The sequence below is a fragment of the Podarcis cretensis genome, assembly GCF_951804945.1.
Source record: "Podarcis cretensis genome assembly, chromosome: 16".
In the NCBI taxonomy this organism is placed as follows: domain Eukaryota; kingdom Metazoa; phylum Chordata; class Lepidosauria; order Squamata; family Lacertidae; genus Podarcis; species Podarcis cretensis.
The window spans coordinates 598020-621417 of record NC_137186.1 but is presented as its reverse complement, the minus strand read 5'-3'; the positions used below and the strand labels follow the sequence as shown (position 1 = coordinate 621417).

Genomic DNA, 23398 nt, shown 5'->3' with positions numbered 1-23398 from the left:
GCTTCCTCCCAGGTAAAGCGTGTATATAGGGCCACAGTGCAAGGGGGCCGGTCTCTGAAACAGCCACAGATTCCACACTCCCTATGTGCTGAGAAGCAAGTGGCGTGGAGTTCCACAGGGCCACCTCCCTGGAAATGGTGCCTAGCGCTGTGGCTTAATACAGCATGACACTGGAAAGGGTGGAAGAATGATAGGTAGCTCAGGGACAGTGCCTCTGCCTGAAATCCCAGAGAGCCGTTGCTGCCAGTCCATGTGGGCCCAGGGCCTGACTCTGCATAAGGCATCTCCCTCTGCCCCAAGTGTCAGCTGCAGGACGGACCATCAACTTTGACTGCGATTCTGTTCCTCTTTGCTGGAAATTGGGATAAGAACGTGCTTTTTGGGGGTACCCAAAATTTATTTGGGAGGAGGCGTGTGATTGCACACTGCCCAGCAATCGGTTGAGTGTTTGATTTCGCTGGGGTCAGGCTGGATGACCCGCGGGGTCCCTTTCAACTCCACCATTCTATGATTCTGTGACTGAGGTCTCAAAAAGGTTCTCTGTGCTTGGGGCCTTGGGTTCCTGCATTCTAGGGGGTTGGACTTGATGGCATTGGGGTTCCCCACCCCCCAAACCTTCAGTTCTATGACCCTTTACTTCCAGCTGACTTGAAAGGTAGCCTTGAGGGCGAAACTGGCAGAGCGAGGGGTCCTGTTGTTGCAGGAAACCCCCCCCCCCCATCATTCAATTTGTACAAACACAACACACACACACACACACACACACACACACACACAAAGACATAAGCAACGTTTCTGTTATAAATTCATAGAAAATCAACCATACATCGGATTTGCACTGTTCCACTTTTATTTTACTCCATGAAGGAAGGACTACAAAATGGGGAAGGTTTGATACAGGGCGGCCATAATCCCTTGAGCATCCCAGCACATCCACAGGAGCCCTGCCCAGTTGCTATGCCAACCCTGATGGTCCTAGACAGAAGACCATCAAGGTCCCAAAGGACTTGCATATGGGAGTGGATTCAGCACGGACTGGACTTCCATTTTGCTTCATCTTGTTGCGGGTGGGAGTCCTGTCGCGTCAGTTTCCAATAAAGGCCAAGCCTACAGGCTGCTGTTTTGCTCCAAGTTATCCTGGTTGGTGTCTTTGTTTTTGTCCAAGGGAGCCCTCAGATTTTTCCGTTAACACTGTTTAGCTGGGAGAAAGAAGCCCCACTGAGCTGCTCAAATGCTGCCGACTCCTGGAAGACTGGAAATAATGTTTGGAGACTTTGGGGCGGGTGGGAAGCAGCGGCAAACTTGGCCCTCGCCTTTTCAGAGGAATCGTTTCCGTGTGGACATTAATTTACGTAGTCCATTTCATAATTGGCTTCTTCAAAGTGGATGACTTCGTAGTCCACGTCTGTCCGTTCCTTTGAGACAGTATATTGTGTGGATTTGGCTTTCTTGAAGTGATGATAATAGAGGAAGAAGAGGGGGACGGGCGTGAGGATAACTTTGGCAGCCCAGTAGCAGAGCACCATGAAAAGTCCTGCGGAAGAGAGAGGGAGAGAGATAATTGTTTCATGTTTGTTTATTGGGAAATCACATAAACTTATTTAGCCCAAAACCACAAATTCTCCCAAGTGCTGTGCAAAGAGAGGAGGCAAAGGATTGGCTTAAAACCAGCAACTCATCTGGAAAAAAATATAAGGACATGGGAAGAGCCTGCAGGATCAGACCCATCTAGCCTAAATGGCCTCAGCCCAATATACCTGAAGGAGCGTCTCCACCCCCATCGTTCTGCCCAGACACTGAGGTCCAGATCCGAGGGTCTTCTGGCGGGTCCCTCACTGCGAGAGGCCAAGTTACAGGCAACCAGGCAGAGGGCCTTCTTGGTGGTGGCGCCCGCCCTGTGGAACACCCTCCCATCAGGTGTTAAAGAGAAAAACAACTACCTGACATTTAGAAAACATCTGAAGTCAGCCTTGTTCAGGGAAGTTTTTAATGTGTGACATTTGGATGTATTTTTAATCTTTGTTGGAAGCCGCCCAGCGTGGCTGGGGAAGCCAAGCCAGATGGGTGGGGTACAAATAATAAATTATTAATTTATTATTATTATTATTATTATTATTATTATTATTATTTATTGCCCAGCATCCTATTTTCTCAGGGACAGGATACTCCTAAGGATCTAGGACTGGATAGACTGCTCCTGCACCTGGAGTTTCCATAAGAACACAGAAAGAGCCTGGCTGCTGCCGGATCAGGCCGAAGGGGGCCCATCCAGTCCAGCCTCCTCACCAGGTGCCCCAAAGGAAAGCTTAGTGGTAGGATCCGAGCACAAGAGAAACTCTCTCCTTCCTGCAATTTCTAGCAATCGGCATTCAGAAACACTGCTGCCTCCAGTTGTGGCCAGGAACCCTCCATAGCCCTCTCCTCCTCCATGAATTTGCCCAGTCCTCTTTTAAATCCACCCAAGTTGGTGGCCATTGCTGCCTCCTGTCCAGTGGGAGGGAGTTCCATAGGTTAACTCTGTGCTGCTGTGAAGAAAGACTTTCTTTTATCCTAAGGAGCTAAGCAGTTGGCGCCTTACCTCTCTCGCCCTGACCTAGCCACTGTGATCCACGCGACGGTCACCTCCGGACTTGATTATTGTAACTCGCTCTACGTGGGGCTGCCCTTGTGACTGACCCAGAAACTCCAGAGGCTGCAGAATGCTGCAGCGAGACTCCTTATGGGGTCTTCACTGCGAGATCACATTCACCCAGTGCTATACCAGCTGCACTGGCTCCCAGTGGAGTACAGGGTCAGGTTTAAGGTGCTGGTTTTAACCTTTAAAGCCCTATACAGCCTAGGACCCTCGTACCTACGGGACTCCCTCTCCTGGTAAGGAACTTATGGTCTTCAAACAAAAACATATTGAAGGCCACAGAGAGGTTAGGCTGGCCTCAACCAGAGCCAGGGCTTTTTCGGCTGTGGCCCCAATCTGGTGGAAAACTCTATCCCAAGAGACTAGGGTCCTGCGGGACTTGACATCTTTCCTGCAAGACAGAGCTGTTCCACCAGGCCTTTGGCCATGGCACAGTCTGATCCCCTCCTTTGGCAATCCTCACAGAACTCTAGCCCAATGGTTGCCATTAATCTGATTTGAACTGATTTTAAAATGAAATGATTTTAGAATGCTGTGCTACTTTTATTGTTGTTAGCCGCTCTGAGCCCGGCTTCGGCTGGGGTGGGCGGGATATAAATAAAATTTTATTATTATTATTATTATTTTTATTTTATTATCCATCCTGAATCTGCCAATGGACAACTTCCTTGGATGCCCATGAATTCTAGTTTTAGGAGAGAAGGAGCAAACCTTTCCCCTCTCTGCTTTCTCCATGCCAGGCATTATTTTAGGAACTTCTGCCGTGTCCCTTGCATCGTAGGGGGTTGGTCTAGATGACCCTCGGGATCCCCTCCCAACTCTCCAGTTCTTTGATTTTGCGATTCCCTGAAGGCATTTACCTGAAGCCTTGACCCCACAGTCTTCATAGGGAGAGATGTCCCATGTCACCTGGACCCCAAGAGCCTTTGCGACGCATGAGTAGGACTGATGCGCATCTGTGGGGCGCATGACGAGGTCGAGTCGGCTGCTTTGGGAAAGTGGGGCCCCCGTTGCCGTGAGAGTCCAGTTGTAGGTCACGTTGGCCATCTTCCCGGCCCCCAACTCACAGAACAAAGTGCAGGAGCTGATCTCCCACCACATTTTGGTGATGTTGATGCCTGCAGAGGGGCAGGGAAAGGTGGGGGGGTGGGGGTGGGAGATGGGCAAGAATTGGGAGGCAGAGGAAGAAGCACGTCATTCTACTTCCTCCCCAACCCTTTATGGGACTGAATCTGGCCATAGTGAGCCAACTGTGTGATGCAGCAGCAAAAAAGGCAAAGGCTATTCTAGGCTGCATCAACAGAAGTCTAGTGTCCAGATCAAGTGATAGCACTACTGTATTCTGCCTTGGTCAGACCCCACCTGGAATACTGCGTCCATTTTGGGGCTCCTCAGTTTTAGGAGGATATTGAAAAGCTGGAAGCGTGTGCAGAGGAGGGCGACTGAGATGGTCAAGGGTTTGGAAACGAAGCCTTATGAGGAACAGTTGAGAGGGATGGAGAAGATACGATAATCTTGATTGTCATTGTGCCTTGCAGAACAACGAAATTTTAAAAATCTACATCAGACATTCTAAAACCAACAAGCCTGCTATCCCAGCTATCCCAACCGGGTTAGCCCCCTAAAAACTCTGATACCCCACAATTAAATAGAATATACTCCCAAAGAGACTACCTTACACTGTGTTTAAAACCAAAATCGCATTTGGATAGAAACTGTTTCTCAGGCGGCTGGTCCTAGTCTTTATAACCCTGGACCTTCTTCCAGAAGGCAGAGGCTGAAAGAGATCATTTCCGGGGTGCGCACTATTCTGCACTATCTCTGCCGCTTTCTTATGGCACCTGGAAGCGTAGATTTGATCCAAGGTGGGAAGAGTGCACCCAATTATTCTCTCTGCAGTCTTTACAACCCTGGACAGCATTGTTTTTTCCCCTGGCCATGCAGCTCCCAAACCACACACACAGACCGTAAGTTAATACACTCTCCACAGTACAATGGTAAAATGCCATCAACAGGTCCTTTGAGTGATTGTTTTTCCGGAGGATTCTCAGAAAATATAACCTCTGCTGTGCTCTCTTCAGGAGACGGAGAGGAGATATGAGAGCCATCTTCAAATATCTCAAGGGTCATCCCATGGAAGACAGAGCAGGCTTGTTTTCTTCTGCTCCGGAGGGCAGGACCCCAGCCGACAGATTCAAATTTCAAGAAACAAGATTTTGACGAAACTAGGAAGAACTTTCTGCCAGTGGAGCTGTTTGACAGCAGAACGAACTCCCTTAGAAGGTGGTGGGCTTTTCTTCCCTGGAGGTTTTTAAGCAGAGGCTGGATGGGCATTTGTGAGAGATGCGTGAATTGCAATTCCTGCACTGCAGGGGGGCTGGACTAGATGACTCCTGGGGTTATTATTATTATTATTATTATTATTCCCCAGCCATTCTTGGCGGTTTCCAACCGAATATTAAAAACAATACAGCGTCAGACATTTAAAACTTCCCTAAACAGGGCTGCCTTCAGTTGTCTTCTAAAAGTAAAATAGATGTTTATTTCCTTGACATCTGCTGGGAGGGCGTTCCACAGCTCAGGTGCCACCACCAAGAAGGCCCTCTGCCTGGTTCCCTGTAACTTGGCTTCTCGCAAGGAGGGAACCGCCAGAAGGCCCTCAGAGCTGGACCTCAGTGTCCAGGCTGGATGATGGGGTGGAGACGCTCCTACAGATATACTGGACCAAGGCTGTTGAGGGCTTTAAAGGTCAGCACCAACACTTTGAATTGTGCTCGGAAATGTACTGGGAGCCAATGTAGGTCTTTCAAGACCAGTGTTATGTGGTCTCAGCAGCCGCTCCCAGTCACCAGTCCAGCTGCCACATTCTGGATTAGTTGTAGTTTCCGGGTCACCTTCCAAGGTAGCCCCATGTAGAGCGCATTGCAGTAGTCCAAGTGGGAGATAACCAGAGCATGCACCAATCTGGCAAGACAGTCTGCGGGCAGGGAGGGTCTCATCCTGCGTACCAGATGGAGCTGCCCTGGACACAGAACTGACCTGCGCCTCCATGGACAGCTGTGAGTCCAAAATGACTCCCAGGCTTCGCACCTGGTCCTTCAGGGGCACAGTTACCCCATTCAGGACTAGCCGCCCACCTCCTGTACCCCAAGAACAGTACTTCTGTCTTGTCAGGATTCAACCTCAATCTGTTAGCCGCCATCCATCCTCCAGCTGCCTCCAGACACTCACACAGGACCTTCACCGCCTTCACTAGTTCTGATTTAAGAGAGAGGTAGAGCTGGCTGGCCTTAAAAGAGTAATGGGGGCCTTCATGGAGGGGGAGAGGGCTCTGTTCTGCCTCTATAGTTGGAGGCAGCAAGGCTCCCAAATGCCCCTTCTGGAAACTGTGGGGGGGGGGAGCTGCTCTTCGCTCGGATCCTGCACAATGGTTTCCCTTTGAGGTAACTGGCTGTCCACTGTGAGGACAGGAGGCTGCACCAGGTGGGCCATGGCCTTGGTGTTCTGGCGAAATGTTGCAATGCGACAGTTGATTGGCTTCCTCTCAAGAACTTGGAAGTTTGACTCAGCTCGCCTTCGTGGAAGAAGAGATCTAAGTCTCTGAGAGGAGCAAGCTGGTTTCTTATCAACAGAGATGCAGTTGAGCCCCCCCTCGCAGGAAACCAGTCAGCAGCAGGGTAGGAAAGCCTCTCATCACGCCCGGGGCCTCTGCAGTCTTGTTTCAAGATGGTTTTGCTCACACGCAGCCAGGCCTCACACTGCAGGCGGCTCCCCTTTCCTGTTATCATGCAACTGTTTCGGCTAATTGCTTCTCTGAATTGCTATTATTTCCTGCAGCACGCAGGGGTGTCGTTTTTTGGGTGAGGGGTTGCTGCTGCTGGCCCTGGATTCATCTGCAGGATTTTTTTGGGGGGTGGAGGAAAAATAGAGCACTGGAAAGTGGGGAGCAGTGTACTTCCTCACCTCCCCCAAATAATAGTACAGGCACATTTTGCCTCGTGAGAAGAGCCTGCTGGATGAGGCCAATGGCCCACCTAGTCCAGCATCCTGCCCTCTCAGTGGCCAAATGCCCCTAGGAACCTAGGAAGCCAGATAGACTGCCTCTGAACCTGGAGGTTCCATAAGAACTAGATCAGGCCAAAGGGGGCCTCAAGTCTGCCTCCTCTTCTAACAGATGCCTCTTTTAGGAAACCTGCAAGTGGCACCTGGGCACAAGAGCCCTCGCCCCTCCTGCCATCTCCTGCACCTGGTGTTCAGAAGCACCGCTGCCTCCAACCGTGAGGGCAGAGCCTAGCCATTGTGGCTAGTAGCCATCGATAGCCCTTTCCTCCTCCATGATTTTGCCCAATCCTCTTTTTAAAGCCACCCAGTTTGGTAGCCATCACTGCCTCCTGCAGAAGGGAGTTCCACAGTTTTAACTACCATATTTTTCACTCCATAAGACACACTTTTTTCCTTCTAAAAAGTAAGGGGAAATGTCTGTGCGTCTTATGGAGCGAAGGCATGGTCCCTGGAGCCAAATTGCCCAGGCGTGAAAAGCAGATCATGCTCTTTTTTTTTTTCTTTTTTTCTTTTTTTTTTGGAAAGAGGGAAGTGGGTGCTGAAACAAAGCTGCTAATCTGCAAGAGATCGGGGAGGGAGATAAGGGATGCTAGCGATAAAGGAGGCTGCCTGGGAGGGGGGAGGTAAAAGCCCATGGATTTTTGCATTGGGTCACCCCAAATTCACCATCAGATCACATAGCATGTCCATGGCTACAGCCTGCACCAAAAAACCTCGCATCCACTGTTTCGTGGGGCCGCAATGTCGCAAAAACGTGGTTACAAAGCACGGGTCCACATGGATTTTTGCATTGGGCTACCCCAAAGTCACCGTCAAATCACATGTCTGTGGCCACAGCATGAACCACAAAAATCATACATCAACTGTTTAGTTCAGAATATTTTTTTTCTTGTTTTCCTCCTCTAAAAACTAGGTGCGTCTTATGGAGAGAAAAATACGGTATGTGGTGCATGAAGAAGAACTTTATTTTGCCAGTCCCGAATCAAGTGGCTGTCTCTGTAGCCCAAGATACAGACCCCACATCCTCGATAATGCCCCTTATTTTTCCAACCCATGAGCTGATTCTCTCTAACACCAACTTTTCTCTAAACTACTCCTTCTGGCAACATTTCCCTGAGGATCTACTGATGCCACAAACAGCAAGCCCTATTAGGAGTGACCCCCGCATTGCAGGGGGTTCGAACCCTTGGGACTCCTACCCAATGCTACATTTCTACCATCCTACGGTTCCCGAAGAAGCCTTGCTGTGCCCTCAGAACTTACGAAATATGAACAGTGTGTAATTTTTTAAGATGGTCTCACGGGGGACGACTCCCATCACGACTTCATAGGGTCCACCGTCTGCCAGGGTCAAGTTGTGTATTTGCCAGACATTATTCTTCTCGGAGTAGTTCACTCTCCCAGAATACTCTGCGTCGATGATAAACAAGGGGTGCTGGGGGGTCCACAGAGCCAGTGCCTTCTTCCTCGACAAAGACTTCCAGTTCAAGAAGAGCGTGGAGATGTTCTGGGTAGGAATCTCCAGGGGCAACGTGATGGACTCCCCAAAACCTTCAACGAGGTTCACCCCTGCTGTGTCATCCAGCCCTGGGGCAACAAACCAAGAAGGGGGAAGATCAGTGCTGGATTTACATGTAAACTAAACAAGCTGTAGCTTAGGGCCCCACTCTCTTGCGAAGAAAAACCTGGATGTACATTTCCAAAATACGGTGGTACCTCGGGTTAAGAACTTAATTCGTTCCGGAGGTCTGTTCTTAACCTGAAACTGTTCTTAACCTGAAGCACCACTTTAGCTAATGGGGCCTCCCGCTGCTGCCGCACAATTTCTGTTCTCAGCCTGAAGCAAAGTTCTTAACCAGAGGTACTATTTCTGGGTTTGCGGAGTCGTCTGTAACCTGAAGCGTCTGTAACCTGAAGCGTCTGTAACCTGAGGTACCACTGTATAGGATAAAAAACAAATTCAGTGGTACCTCGGGTTACATACGATAACCTCGGTGGTACCTTGGGTTACATATGATATAAGAAAATTTGAAGAAAACTTCTTGTATTGTATTGTATTGTCTTTCTTTTCTTTTTATTTTGTTTTTTCTCTTCTGTCTTCTTTCCTTTTAAAAGTAATAAATATTATTTTTTTAAAAAAAAGAAAACTTTTGTTAAAAAATCAGTGAATTTTCTAAATATAGAAAAAAATTAAAAAATTGTCCAGTAGCACCTTAGAGACCAACTAAGTTTGTGTTTGGTATAAGCTAAGTTTGTTCTTGGTATTTGCAAGCACATGAAAGTGTATACCAAGAACAAACTTAGTTGGGCTCTGAGAGGCTTTTATGTTAGATATAAGAGGTGGGGAACTACCAAAAGAAAATAAAAGACTGTTTATGTATGCAACTAGCCCACAGATGGAAAGAAGTACCGACCCGGGGAGCGTGGCCGACCAAACTGATGGAATATGCAGAAATGGAAAGACTGATGGGAAAGATCAGAAACCAGGAGGACCCAAGTATTCTTAAAAGACTGGAATAACTTCTTAATATACTAAAAAGACCACTGTAGACAGTTGAAATCATTGGCAGAGATACAGTGACACTTGTAAAGTGAAATGAACTTTGGTTACTATATATAATAGATGAATGGAAAAAGATGCAGGAAAAAAGAAAAAGAAGGAGGGAAGGAAGTCTGAATGTTCGAAAGAACCTTTTTATTTTTATGTTTGGAATGGTTACAGTTATTGTGTATAACCTTAGGTAAGCTACTGCAATAAAAATATTTTGAGAGAGAGAGAGAGAGAGAGAGAGAGAGAGAGAGAGAGAGAGAGAATTTAACTGAGAGTCTCCCAGATTTTACTCACTTGCAGCTTGGAAGGTGCAGAGGAGGAGGAGGAGGAGGAAGACCACGAGGGGATCCATGCCTGCCTCTCTGGAGAGATGATGATTGATGTGCGAGGAGCCTGGGAAGCTCAGAGGGGCAGCCGCCTCTCCCTCCCCTTTCTGGCCCAAAGCAAGGGGGGAGTGGCTTCCTCCTGCCCGCCTTCTTGAAGCTCAGGCCAAGGAAGCCAGGGTGGCCCTTGGGGGCACGTGTCCCACACCGCAGGTTTGCCAGAGGCCTCCCTTTGGGCTCTGAACACCTTCCAGAAAGTGGAAGAAGACGTCCTTGCTGGTTCTGTGAAGCGGAAGAATGAAGGATGAGAGGTTCCAGAGGATGAAGGAGCAGCAGCCAGCCTCGCCTGACGCCACATCCCTAGGTGGGGCCCCTGGGTGCCCACGGGGCTTGGAGAGAGCTCTGGAGGCAGATCTAAACTCCTGGGCCATGGGGGGCAAGGGGTATGTCAATGAGCAGCTTGACATCTGGCAGTTGTGAGGTTGTGTGCACACCACACATCTGAAGCACACTGGAAACACATTTCGCTCCTCAAAGAATCCCGGGAACTGTAGTTTAAGGGCGCTGGGAATTGTAGCTCTGTGAAGAGTAAGATGCAGGGCTTGAAACCGAAATGTGTTCATTTGGGGCTTTTCATGCAAAGCGGCAGAGAAGCATAAAAAGGCTGATCTCGGTTATAATTTGCCAGGGACGTTTTTGCTGCCTGCAGAATCCGCACTCGGCTCTGCAGTTCTACCCAGCTGCCCACTCGGATGGGCCACTTTGGGTACAGGTGTTGAGCCGAGATGCCAGGCGAACGGTCAGCCTTGCGACGATAACGCCGGGCAGCTGGACGAAAGGCTTGTTTCCCCCCCCAGAGTGCTGCCCGCCCCAGAGTGGAGTTTGTGAGTCAATGATGAGGTGACCACAAGCCATCAACAGTCAATCTTTCCTGGCAGAGAGATAAGGAGAGCTCGGGGTCAAGATAAGAGCAAGAGCCAATCTGCCTTGGCATCTCGCCCAGGTGGCGCATGATTTAAACCCCTCCCTTCGCTGGGGTGATTCTCCCCTTTCTGCACCACAAGAAACCCCCCCAAATCAAGATATGGGCCCGCTCTGCAGGCAGGGCGGCAAAGAATGCAAAGCAGCCACTGTCTCAGCTGATCAGGAGAAGATTATGAGAGGTGGAGGAGGGAGTATATCTGAAGGAGCGTCTCCACCCCCATCGTTCTGCCCGGACGCTGTGGTCCAGATCCGAGGGCCTTCTGGCAGTTCCTTCATTGCGAGAAGCCAAGTTACAGGGAACCAGGCAGAGGGCCTTCTCGGTAGTGGCACCCGCCCTGTGGAACACCCTCCCACCAGATGTCAAAGAGAAAAATAACTACCAGACTTTTAGAAGACATCTGAAGGCGGCCCTGTTTAGGGAGGCTTTTAATGTTTGATGTAGTACAGTATTTTAATATTTTTTTTGGAAGCCGCCCAGAGTGGCTGGGGAGGCCCAGCCAGATGGGCGGGGTATAAATAATAAACAAACAAACAAACAATTATTATTGTTATTGTTATTGTTATTGTTATTGTTATTGTTATTGTTATTGTTATTGTTATTGTTATATTAACCCCCTCCCTCTCGAGAATTAGATGGGATCATGATGTATAGGTGGTATATCACCCCTGTAAAATTAGCTAAAATGTATAAAATAAGTAATAAATGTTGGAATTGTAAAGAAAAGGAGGGAACTTTTTATCATATGTGGTGGGAATGTAAAAAAGTGAATAACTTCTGGGAAATGATATATAATGAGATGAAAAAGATGTTGAAATATACATTTATTAAGAAACCAGAAGCATTTTTACTTGGCATTGTAGGAGATGATATTAATAGACAGGATTGTATGTTGTTTTTATATGCAACAACAGCAGCAAGAATATTACTGGCACAAAAATGGAAGCAAGAAGAACTACCGATGAAAGAAGAATGCAGGATTAAGTTGATAGACTACGCAGAATTAGATAAACTAACAGGAAGGATTCGAAACCTGTGGGATCAGAGATTCTTAGAAGACCGGAGTAAATATATGAACTATTTGAAAAGTAACTGTGATGAACAGATTGCGTTCGTTTTCTGCAATAAGTTTTGTAAGGTGAATTATTTGAAATATTGCAAAAAAGACAATGAGGAGAATTATTAGTTAAGGATAATTAAATGTAATATAGAAATTAAGAAATGCATAATAGGTGACAAAGAACGGAAAATCATCAGAGGTGTTGATGGAAGTCTAAAAATATTGTATAAGATGAGAAGTTATGTTGTATGACTCTTGGAAGTGATATGTTAAAAAAATAATAAAAATGTATGTGTGTATATATATATATATATATATATATATATATATATATGAGAGAATTAAATGTGATCATGAAAAGTCTGAGGAATCATAGACTTGTAGAGTGGGGCAGGAACCCCAAGGGGACCCCCCTTCCTTGGAGGGTTTTAAGCAGAGCTCAGACGGCCATTTGTCATGGATGCTTGAGCTGAGATTCCTGCACTGCAGAGGGTTGGACTGGATGACCTTTGGGGTTCCCAGCTCTTCTGATGTCCTTATGGGGGGGTTCAGCTGTACAGCCCCCGCCCTTTCCAAGCAGGAGGCCTGAGGTTCAGCCCCTGAGGGGATCTCCGGACAAGGCTAGGAAAAAGTTTCCTGCCTGAAGCTTTGGAGAGCTGCTGCTGCCAGTCAGTGTCAGCCACACTGAGCTAGATGGAGCCAATGAAGCACTTCCTCTCTTGCTCACCTTATCAGGTCAGATGACGGCTGCTCAGATCTGCTACCAATCTGCTAAACGATCGCTGTTGTTTCTCGATTGTGGGGAGCCCTGGGTCCCAAGTGAAAGAATAAAATCAGATAGGAGAGGCTTTGGTTATCTGCTGCAAAGCTGGGAAGGCTGCCAAAGCAGAACCCTCCTTTCCTTCTCTCGTCTATCTTTGGCTTATAGCACTGGCCGTTGGGGTGGCTTGCGATTTCCTTGGCTCTAAAGCAGCTGGGAGAGAGTTGCCGTTTGAGGAATATGCTGGTCCATAAGAACACGAGAAGAGCCTGAGGAAGGGTTTAACAAACATTTATCGGGACGCGGGTGGCGCTGTGGGTTAAACCACAGAGCCTGGGACTTGCCGATCAGAAGGTCTATTGTTCGAATCTCCGCAACGGGGTGAGCTCCTGTTGCTCGGTCCCAGCTCCTGCCAACCTAGCAGTTTGAAAGCACATCAAAGTGCAAGTAGATAAATAGGTACTGCTCTGGCGGGAAGGTAAACGGCGTTTCCGTGCGCTGCTCTGGTTCGCCAGAAGTGGCTTCGTCATGCTGGCTACATGACCCAGAAAAACTGCGGACAAACGCCGGCCCCCTCAGCCAGTAAAGCAAGATGAGCGCTGCAACCCCAGAGTCGTCTGTGACTGGACCTAACAGTCAGGGGTCCCTTTACCTTTACCCTTACCTTTACAAACATTATCAGGTCACTGCTTTCTTGCCTGGGAAACTCAGCCAGATGGGTGGGGTATAAATATTATTATTATTATTATTATTATTATTATTATTATTATTATCTGAAAGCCCATCTCTCCATCTGCCTTAACTCCAAGCAAAGCCCTCTTCTGCAAGCTGAGCTGAGCCCAAACTCCTCACATCTCCCCTATTGATAATCCTGCCCCGCCGATCCTTCCCCATGTCTATCAACCACCTCGACATCTTGTGGCAATGAGTCCCCAGGGCTCACAGAAATGTGAGTGTAATATCAGGCACTGCCTGGCAAGGGACACAGCTTCTGCTCTTTGCTTTCCATGTGGAAATGCCAGTGGGGGTATTTTCAACGGCCGAGAGATCAGAGCACGTTGTTGGTGCTCGAGGTCTATTGCGGCAGCCTCCGTCCTCTTACTTATGGGGGCACTTGTGGGATTGGTGCCCTCGCAGGCCTTTTTATCCAAACCCCCATGTTGTTCTGCACCCTCCTTGTGACAGGCAGATGAAAGCGTGTTGCTGTTGCTGTTATCAGCCTGACATCAGCTGTGATCTGCAAAACTTAAGCCTCGCTAAGCTACCCAACGGAGAGAGCTTAAAACACCCTCTTCTAGCTGTAAGCCTTGTGGATTAGTCTACTCTAAAGGGAGATGGCAAACCTAGACAGCATCTTAAAAAGCAGAGACATCACCTTGCCAACAAAGGTCTGTATAGTTAAAGCTCTGGTTTTCCCAGTAGTGATGTATGGAAGTGAGAGCTGGACCATCAAGAAGGCTGATCGCCGAAGAATGGATGCTTTTGAATTCTGGCGCTGGAGGAGACTCTTGAGAGTCCCATGGACTGCAAGAAGATCAAACCTCTCCATCCTGAAGGAAATCAGCCCTGAGTGCTCACTGGAAGGACAGATCCTGAAGCTGAGGCTCCAAGACTTTGGCCACCTCATGAGAAGAGAAGACTCCCTGGAGAAGACCCTGATGTTGGGAAAGATGGAGGGCACAAGGAGAAGGGGACGACGGAGGACGAGATGGTGGGACAGTGTTCTTGAGGCTACTAACATGAGGGAGGCAGTGGAAGACAGGAGGGCCTGGCGTGCTCTGGTCCAGGGGGTCATGAAGAGGCGGAAATGACTAAATGACTCAACAACAACAACAAGGGAGGTGGCCCTTTGCCTGCTTCTTCAGGAATCAGATGGTGACAGGTCTGAGCATCAGAACACAATAAGCTGGATCAGGCCAAAGGGGGCACATCTGGCCCAGCCTCCTGTCCTCACAGTGGTCAGCCTAATGCCTGTGGGAAGCCCATAATCAGCACCTGAGCGCATGAGCAACTCTCCCGTCCTGCGATTTCTGGCAACAGGCATTCAGAAGCATGGCTGCCACCCACTGGGGGGACAGGGCAGAGCCGTTGTGGCTAGTAGCCATTGATAGCCCCCTTCCTCCTTGTCAGGTGTGCATGCAGGATCCAGGCCCTGTGACCGGTAGGGCTTTGCAGGACTGGGGCCTTCCTAAGTTTGCTCTGGAGTGGCAAGGGGAGGCCGCACAGGTGAGGCCGACTGGTAACTCACAACACCTGGTGGCAAGAGCCAGGAAGGGATATAAGGTCAGCATTTCCCTTCGGTTCTTTGCCACAACAACACGTTTCCTGCCTTGCTTCTTAATCCTCAGACCCCTAACTTTGTGACTCCTTGCTTCTTGACCCTCAGACCCCTGACTTTGTGACTCCTTGCTTCTTGACCCTCGGACCCCTGACTTCGTGACTCCTTGCTTCTTGACCCTCGGACCCCTGACTTCGTGACTCCTTGCTTCTTGACCCTCGGACCCCTGACTTCGTGACTCCTTGCTTCTTGACCCTCGGACCCCTGACTTCGTGACTCCTTGCTTCTTGACCCTCAGACCCCTGACTTCATGACTCCCTGCTTCTTAATCCTCGGACCCCTGACTTCGTGACTCCTTGCTTCTTGACCCTCGGACCCCTGACTTCGTGACTCCCTGCTTCTTAATCCTCGGACCCTTGACTTCATGACTCCCAGCTCTCTGACCCTTGGACTCTTGGCTTCCTGGCTTCTGGACTCCCGTTTCTGCTCCCACCCTGCCATCTTGCCCCCGGTCCCAATGTCCCCTGCCGGGACTTCGCCCATGAACTGGACCGGGACATTGGTGGAGTCAACTTCACTGTTGGTTTCAAATGGAGGTTGGAGGGCCACCTGTCAGGTATTCTTAGGCTGTCATTTCTGCACTGCAGGGAGTTGGTTGGACCAGGTGACCCTTAGAAACACAGAATCGTAGAGTTGGAAGGGACCTCTGGTGGCCATCTAGTCCAGCCCCCTGCAATGCAGGAATCTCAACTGAAGCATCCATGACAGATGGTCAGCCAACCTCTGCTTAAAAACCTCCGAGGTAGGAGAGCCCATTCTCTCATGGGATGTCGGGAGTGCGTGCAGGAGCCAGGCCCTGGGACCAGTAGGGCTTCGCAGGACTGGGGCCTTCCTAAGTTTGCTCTGGAGAGGCAAGGTGCGGCCTCACAGGTGAGGCCGATTGGTAACTCACAGCACCTGGTGGCAAGAGCCAGGAAGGGATATAAGGTCAGCATTTCCCTTTGGCTCTTGGCCACAGCAACACGTTCCCTGCTTTGCTTCTTGATCCTCGGACCCCTGACTTCGTGACTCCTTGCTTCCTGACCCTCAGACCCTTGGCTTCTTGACTCCCGGCTCTCTGACCCTTGGACTCTTGGCTCATGACTCCTGGCTTCTGGACCCCCGTTCCTGCTCCCACCCCCATCTTGCCCCCGGTCCTAACATCCCCTGCCAGGACTTTGACTGCCCGTGAACCAGACCTTGACACTCCTCCATGAATTTGACTCATCCCCTTGTTGTCACTGCTCCCCTGGGAGAGTGTGGGAGGTTGCGGTCAAAATCCAACAATATATATTCTTCCCAGTTAGTAAGTTTAGGTGCAGGAGACCACAGAGCTGTATTGCTGATAGGCAAAGACTCAGACCATAGAAACGTAACTGGTAGAGAGGGCTCCGTGTGATGTCATTTCCCCTCCTCTCCTGGGAAGGCATATATAATTCCCTGTTCCTTCCCCCCCCCCTTTCTCCTTCTTTGAGTAGCCTTGAGGATAGACATGCCGTCCGCTGGCTCCAGCCCAGACCCATGCGTGAGGCTGTTTCTATTGTAAATATAAACATTTTACCTCCATCGTTTTTACTGCTGCCATGTTAAGGATAATCTAATTCCCTGAAATGGGAATGTTTGCTGTGTATTTTCAGTATGGTATTTCCCCCCCTTGGCTGTAGCTCTCTCATGTGATTGGCTGACTGTGAGTCACATAAGAAAGACATTCCATTCTGTTGTGACTGTTATTCCAGCAACTGTCGTTTTTTAACTGCTTTTTCTGCTCTTCTCTCTCTCTGTGTGTGAGGGAGAATGTCTGAGAGAGAGAGAGAGAGAGAGAGAGAGAGAGAGAGAGAGAGGTTTCTTCGGGATCCTGAGTGCATGTCAGTGTGAAGTGAAGCAGACAGAGGAAGATCCTGAAATGTTAATAGGGAGAATCCTGTGCAGGAACAATGCGAATAAACATGAGATTGTAGATACATTATTCTCAGTTATATGTTTATGAAAGGAAAGTCCTTTTTGAATATAAGGAGTCTGGACATTGCACAACATGCTGCAGCTGAGAACCAAGGCAAGACAATGAGTAAGTAATTCATATTTGCCTGATTTCTTAAGCAGGCTAAAGGAAAAGGGGGAGTCCACTGGCTCTGCAGCTGGACTTACTTAAAAGAAGCCTTCACAGCTGATTCCTACATGTTTCAGTTTTGCTGCTAAGGGTGGGGCTTTTGAACTCTGTTCAGCCCCATACACATGAGTGCCTGGAGGGATAAATTGCAATTAATATATCCTCTCCTACCTATGAAAATGCCACAGAGAGTTTCACAGAGTAACTGTGTGAAGAAGGACTTTGTTTTCTCTGTCCCAAATCTTCCAATATTCAGCTTCATGGCAAGTCCATGAGTTCTGGTGTCTTGAGAGAGGGAGAAAAACCATTTCCTGTCTGCTTCCTCTGTGCTGTGCAGGATCTTATGGGCTTCTACCATGTCCTTTCTTACTCATCTTTTCTCTGAGACAAAAAAAACCCAAAACCCAACACTGCTGCCTTTCCTGTTTCACCCCCCTTGATCATTTTCTGAATCTTTTCCAACTCTGCCTTCTCCTTTTGGAGGGGAGGCAGCTGGAGAATGAAATTCTCCCCAGGGACTAGGAAGCATGACACAAAGGGAACAGTTCCCCTTGAGAACTTTGGGAAGTTTTTTAATGACTGATGTTTTCATGTATTTTTAATCTCCTGTTGGAAGCTGCCCAGAGTGGCTGGGGAAATTTATTGTAAGTAATAAATTATTATTATTATTATTTTATTATTAACAAATTAGGAGCGAGGGACAGTGGAGTCTCAGCGATGGACCAATTCATGTTGCCTCAATATAAGAAGAGAATTCTGGGTTGCAGAGAGATGCTGAACATTGAATAGGAGAAGCAGTGATGCTTTTTTGTTCTAGTTGGAGATGAATCAGCGTACAGGAGGAAGGTTCAAAAAATATCTGCATGGTGCCTAGAGAATAACTTGCACCTAAATATTAGAAAGTCAAAGGAGATGGTGTTGGACTTTTGGAGGAAGAGAGGGGAACCTGCCCCATTGTATATCGGGGTGTGTGTGTGTGTGTGTGTGTGTGGAGAGAGTCTCTTCCTTTAAATTCCTGGGATCTTGAGAGAAATCAAACTCTATCAAGCACAATATTCTAAACTGATAAATCAGGAAATAGAGTGGAAGATTAAATTAATGAAACAAAAAACTTTTGAATCGGCAAATAAATGTGGGAAACTGCTAGCTTGGCAGTTGAAGAAGAGACAAAAATTGAATACAGTTACAAATTTGGAAATTGAAGGAAGAAACATTCAGAACCCCACGGAGATCAGAAAGTGTTTCCAGAAATACTTCAAAAAATTATATACTCAAGGGCCGCAGAATGAGGTTGAGATTAAACAATTTTTGGAGAAAAATGGACTTAAAAAATTGTCACAAGAAAATAGATCTCTCCTGAACAGTAAAATAACACGTCAAGAGATTGAACAAGCCATTCAAAACATGAAACTGGGCAAATCTCCAGGGCCTGATGGGCTAACCTCCAAGTATTATAAGATATTAAAAGACCACTTGATACAACCACTGATGGAGGTTAGCAATGAAATTATGGAGGGGAGGAGGGCGCCGGAATCGTGGAAGGAAGCCTTCATCACATTGATACCAAAATCGGAAGCTGAAAAGACACAACTTAAGAACTACCGTCCCATCTCCCTTTTAAATGTGGATTACAAAATATTTGCAGATGTCCTGGCAAGTAGACTTTAAAAAGTTTTAAATGAAGTAATTCATAAAGACCAGGCAGACTTTCTCCCAGGTAGACACATGTTTGCTAATACAAGGAACATTATTGACATCTTGGAACTTTTGCAAACTGATATAAATACAAAAGCAGTGCTAATTTTTATAGATGCAGAGAAGGCCTTTGATAATATCTCTTGGAAATTTATGAAGGGAAATTTAAAAGAAATGGGAGTGGGTCGGGGTTTTGAGAATGGGATTGATGCAATATATTCAGAACAAAAGGCTAAATTGATAGTAAACAATGTGGTTACAGAAGAGTTTAAAATTGAAAAAGGAACACGACAAGGCTGCCCGATTTCCCCTTTGTTATTTATATCAGTTCTGGAGGTGCTCTTGAATATGATTAGAGGGGACCGGTTGGTGGAAGGGATTCAGGTCGGAGCGAAACAATATAAACTTAAAGCCTTTGCAGATGACCTGGTTCTGACCCTGCAGGAGCCAGAATCTAGTACAAAAAGAGTACTACAACTGATTCAAGATTTTGGTCGGGTGGCAGGATTTAAACTAAATAAACAGAAAACTAAGGTGTTGGGGAAAAATATGACAGATACAGAATCGGAACAGTTTCAGAGAGAAACAGAACTAACTGTGGTTAAAAAAGTAAAGTACCTAGGGGTAAACATAACAGCAAAGAATCTGAGTCTATTTAAGGATAACTATGAAAAATGTTGGTTTGAAATTAAGAGAGACTTGGATAGTTGGACAAAATTGAAGCTTTCTTTGTTAGGCCGAATTGCTGCTGTTAAGATGAATGTATTGCCAAAGATGTTGTTTTTGTTTCAAACATTGCAGATTGTGGACAAGACAGAGTGCTTCCGGAAGTGGCAGAGAGATATATCTAAATTTGTCTGGCAGGGCAAAAAGCCCAGAATTAAGTTTAAGATACTAACTGATGCGAAAGAAAGAGGGGGCTTTGCACTGCCGGACTTAAAGTTGTACTATGAAGCCGCAGCTTTTTGCTGGCTAAAAGACTGGCTACTTCTTGAAGACACTGACGTATTGGACCTGGAAGGTTTTAACAATGCTTTTGGTTGGCATGCATACCTATGGTACGATAAGGTTAAGATCAATAAGGTCTTCAAGAACCATAATGTCAGGAAAGCAGTTTTTAATGTCTGGACAAAATACAAAGACTTATTGGAAAACAAAACCCCGAGGTGGCTTTCACCTCTGGAAGCTAAGGCCCGAAAAAGACCCAATATGGAGGCCAAATGGCCAAAATATTGGGAAATATTAGAAAAAGAAGGAGACAATTGGAAATTGCAGAGTTTGGAGAAAATGAAGGATAAAGTGCGAGACTGGTTACATTACGCTCAGATTAAAGAAGTTTTTAAAAATGACAAAAAGGTAGGGTTCCAGGTGGAGAAATCGAAGCTGGAAACAGAATTGTTAGAACCAAAAAATAAGGTACTATCAAGAATGTATAACTTGCTGTTGAAATGGAATACACAAGACGAAATGGTTAAATCGGTTATGATAAAGTGGGCTCAGGATATTGGGCATAATATCTTGTTTGAGGACTGGGAAAGGTTGTGGACCACAGGGCTGAACTTCACTGCATGTAATGCTTTGAAGGAAAATGTAATGAAAATGATATATAGATGGTACATGACCCCAGTTAAACTTGCCAAAATATACCATTTGTCTGATAATAAATGTTGGAAATGTAAAGAACATGAAGGAACATTCTTTCACCTCTGGTGGACTTGCCCTAGAGTGAAGGCCTTCTGGGAAATGATATATAATGAGTTGAAAAAGGTATTTAAGTATACCTTCACTAAGAAACCAGAGGCCTTCCTTCTGGGCATTGTCGGCCAGAAGGTGTTAAAGAAGGACCGAACATTTTTTATGTATGCAACAACGGCAGCAAGGATACTCATTGCTAAGAATTGGAAAACTCAAGATCTACCCACACTGGAAGAGTGGCAGATGCAGCTGATGGACTATATGCAACTGGCCGAGATGACTGGCAGAATCCGAGACCTGGGAGAAGAGAGGGTTGAAGAAGACTGGAAGAAATTCAAGATTTATCTACAAAAGTATTGTAATTTGGCAGAAGGCTAAGAAGGATGCTAGATCATAAATAACTGCCTACCATTGAATTAGATTTGAATTTGACGATAAGTGAGATTGAGGAAAATATAAAATTTTTGGAGAATTATTAAATTAAGTTAATTGAACGAGATTTAAGAATGTAAACAAGATGATAAATTGCTGGAAAAAGGTCATAATGATGTAAGTGGGAGTGGGAGACGTGAGGGAGTCCAAAGAAGTTTTGAAAAATGTGTTATGATTCATGTTATATTTATCATTTTTGCATTTTGTATTTAAAAATTTTTAATAAATATTTATATATATATATATAAAAAATAAATTCCTGGGATTTTACCTTTTCCTCACTTGGAAAAACAATATAACTCAGGTGGTTAGGAAGGCCCAACAGAGACGCCACTTCCTCAGGGTCTTGCGAAAGAACAGTGTTAAACAACAATTGATGACCTCCTTCTACCGGTCCACAATAGAAAGTGTCCTCTCATATTGTATCACAGTGTGGTACGTTGGCTTGACAGCAATGGACGGAAAGTCTCTACAGAGGGTGGTGAACACAGTACATGATATCATGGGCTGTCCCCTGAGCCCGCTAGATGACATCGCAAGGGATCGTTGCCTTAGGAGAGTGAAAAAAATTCTCAGGGACGATTTACACCCCGGCCAGCACCTCTTTAATCTTCTACCCTCGGGCAGGAGATATAGAAGCATGATTAGTCGTGCCAACAGGCTAAAAAACCGTTTCTATCCGTAGGTTGTTAGGCTGTTAGGCTGCTGAATGGAAAATAATACAGTGGTACCTCTGGTTGCGAATGGGATCCATTCTGGAGGCCCGTTCGCAACATGAAAAGAGCGAAACCAGCAGAACCACGTCTGCGCACATGCGGGTTGCGATTCACCGCTTCTGCGCATGCGTGTGACGTCATTTTGCACTTCTGCGCATGCGCGAACAGCGAAACCTGGAAGTAACCCTTTCCGGTACTTCTGGGTTGCTGTGGGACGTAACATGAAGCGGAAGTAACATGAGGTATGAATATATAGTGCAACTGACGGGGTTGGTGTGTTGTGCGACAAGCACACATAGTACAATGAGATTGAGTGTTTGTGGGGGGGGGGAGACTCTGTTAATTTCATTGTACACAGGTTGTACATTGACAATAAAGGTATTATTATTATTAGTTTGGAGCATGCCACTAGTCCTCATGGAGGCAACATGCCACAATCTATATGGTTCACCCTTTGCCCTCTGGGAGCATCGCTTCAGTGCTTAACCGATCACATAGGGTTGTTGGTTGGGTTGAATGGCGGAGAGGGCAGAACCACATCAGCTACTTTGAATGCAAATGAACCATAAATGCAATAAAGAAATAGTTTTGACATGCAAACTAGGCCAGGAATTTACCACAAGGCAGCCAGTGTGATGTGGTGGTGAGAGTCTCAGACTGGCCATAAAACCCCCTGGCTGACCCTTGGGTTGGTCACTGCGTCTCAGCCTCACCTCTCACCACCTTGAGTCCCTTTGCAGAAAAGGGGTGGGCTATAAATGCAAGTCATGGCAGCACGTGCACTTTGGAACTCCCTGCCACTTGAGACCAAGCAGGTGGCTTCACTGTACGCTTCTCGGTTCCTGCTAAAAACAATTCTTTTTCAGACAAGTCTCCCCAGAAGCTTAGGAAGCTGGTGTGATTTTTAGCCTGTTTTAGCATTTTTGTGCATGTATCATAACCTCCCCCCCCCCCCCGATTTTATGGTTTTCATAAAATTCTCTGGTGTTTAAATTTCATGGAATCAATCAATCAATCAATCAATCAATCAATCAAAGCGGCCTTGAATCAGTCGTCCCTCATCCAAGATCTGATGGTGGATGAGGAAGCCTATTTGATACACAGGACTGCCTCGGAAGATGGTTTGGAAACTTCATGTCAGAGACTGGCTGGATGAAGAGGACTTGGGGGAGGCACCAGCTGGGGAACCCCCAAGGGAACCCCCAGAGGAGTAAGGCTTAGAGTCCGGGGATTGGTGGTGGGGCACCGAGGAGAGGTCAGAGGGAGAAGATTGGCAGGAGGGTCGGATGCTTAAGGGACAACAGGCTTTAGTGAGCAGCAAGAACCTGTGTCAGAGAGCAGTTCAGACTCCGAGGCTGAAGCAAAGGAGGGGGCCAAGGGGCTGCTGAAGAATTAAGTGAGTCTCCCTGTTCTGCTGCGACAAGCTCCCCTCATCGTTGTCCTCCCAGGACACGCAGAGAAACGAAAAGAGCAGAACAGGGGCCAGAGGTGCGCAGCCACAATTTGAGACTGCTTGGGAAACAGCTGGGAGAGGAGGAGCCTTAGAAAGGGGGGGGGGACCTTCAGTTCTGGCCACTGCTCCATAGGTACAAAATCTGCTGCAAAGTGTTGCTGAGTTGCATGCCATTTCCTGACTAAGAAACAAAATAAAAAAAATTCCTTCCAGTAACACCTTAGAGACCAGTTAAGTTTGTTCTTGGTGTGAGCTTTCGTGTGCATGCACACTTCTTCCGATACACTGAAACAGAAGTCACCAGGCCCTTATATATATATAGTGGGAGGGTGGGGAGGGGGATTACTCAGAAGGGTGGTGGGAATGGGTGATTGGCTGATAGGTGTGGTAAACCTGTTGACGACTGTTAACGACTGCAGTTGGTCTTATAGGAAAAAGCAAGGGGTGAGATGTTTAAAAATAGCTTTATCATGTATAATGAGATAAGAATCCAATGTCTCTATTCATAGAATCATAGAATCATAGAGTTGGAAGAGACCACCAGGGCCATCGAGTCCAACCCCCTGCCAAGCAGGAAACACCATCAGAGCACTCCTGACATATGGTTGTC

At 46.9% G+C, this 23398-nt stretch overlaps 2 protein-coding genes and 1 long non-coding RNA gene across 3 annotated transcripts in view; 2 read left to right on the top strand and 1 right to left on the bottom strand.

Moving 5' to 3' along the window:
* Positions 1 to 23398, top strand: part of LOC307205600 (uncharacterized protein) — a 286408-nt gene that overhangs the window by 186386 nt on the left and 76624 nt on the right. The window lies entirely within an intron of this gene.
* LOC307205675 (SLAM family member 9-like) lies at positions 1042 to 12594 on the bottom strand. The gene is made up of 5 exons (XM_079958374.1): positions 12341 to 12594; positions 9543 to 10150; positions 7961 to 8284; positions 3496 to 3753; positions 1042 to 1534 (listed from the first exon to the last, which is right to left on the bottom strand). The coding sequence occupies exons 2-5, from the start codon at positions 9598 to 9600 to the stop codon at positions 1344 to 1346; spliced, it is 831 nt and encodes a 276-aa protein (XP_079814500.1). The 5' UTR covers positions 9601 to 10150; positions 12341 to 12594; the 3' UTR covers positions 1042 to 1343.
* The window catches only part of LOC307205878, a 110392-nt gene continuing 103520 nt past the window's right edge, over positions 16527 to 23398 (top strand). Inside the window, exons 1-2 of the long non-coding RNA XR_013834147.1 lie at positions 16527 to 16755; positions 17489 to 17765. This is a non-coding gene — a long non-coding RNA (uncharacterized lncRNA). The remainder of the gene's footprint in view (positions 16756 to 17488; positions 17766 to 23398) is intronic.

Coding starts and splice junctions, on each gene's coding strand:
- LOC307205675 (XM_079958374.1), bottom strand. CDS start 9,600: ATGGATCCCCTCGTGGTCTTCCTCCTCCTCCTCCTCCTCTGCACCTTC. Junction 8,285..9,542: donor CTGCACCTTCCAAGCTGCAA/GTGAGTAAAATC, acceptor TTGTTGCCCCAG/GGCTGGATGACACAGCAGGG. Junction 1,535..3,495: donor CTGTGGGGTCAAGGCTTCAG/GTAAATGCCTTC, acceptor TCTCTTCCGCAG/GACTTTTCATGGTGCTCTGC.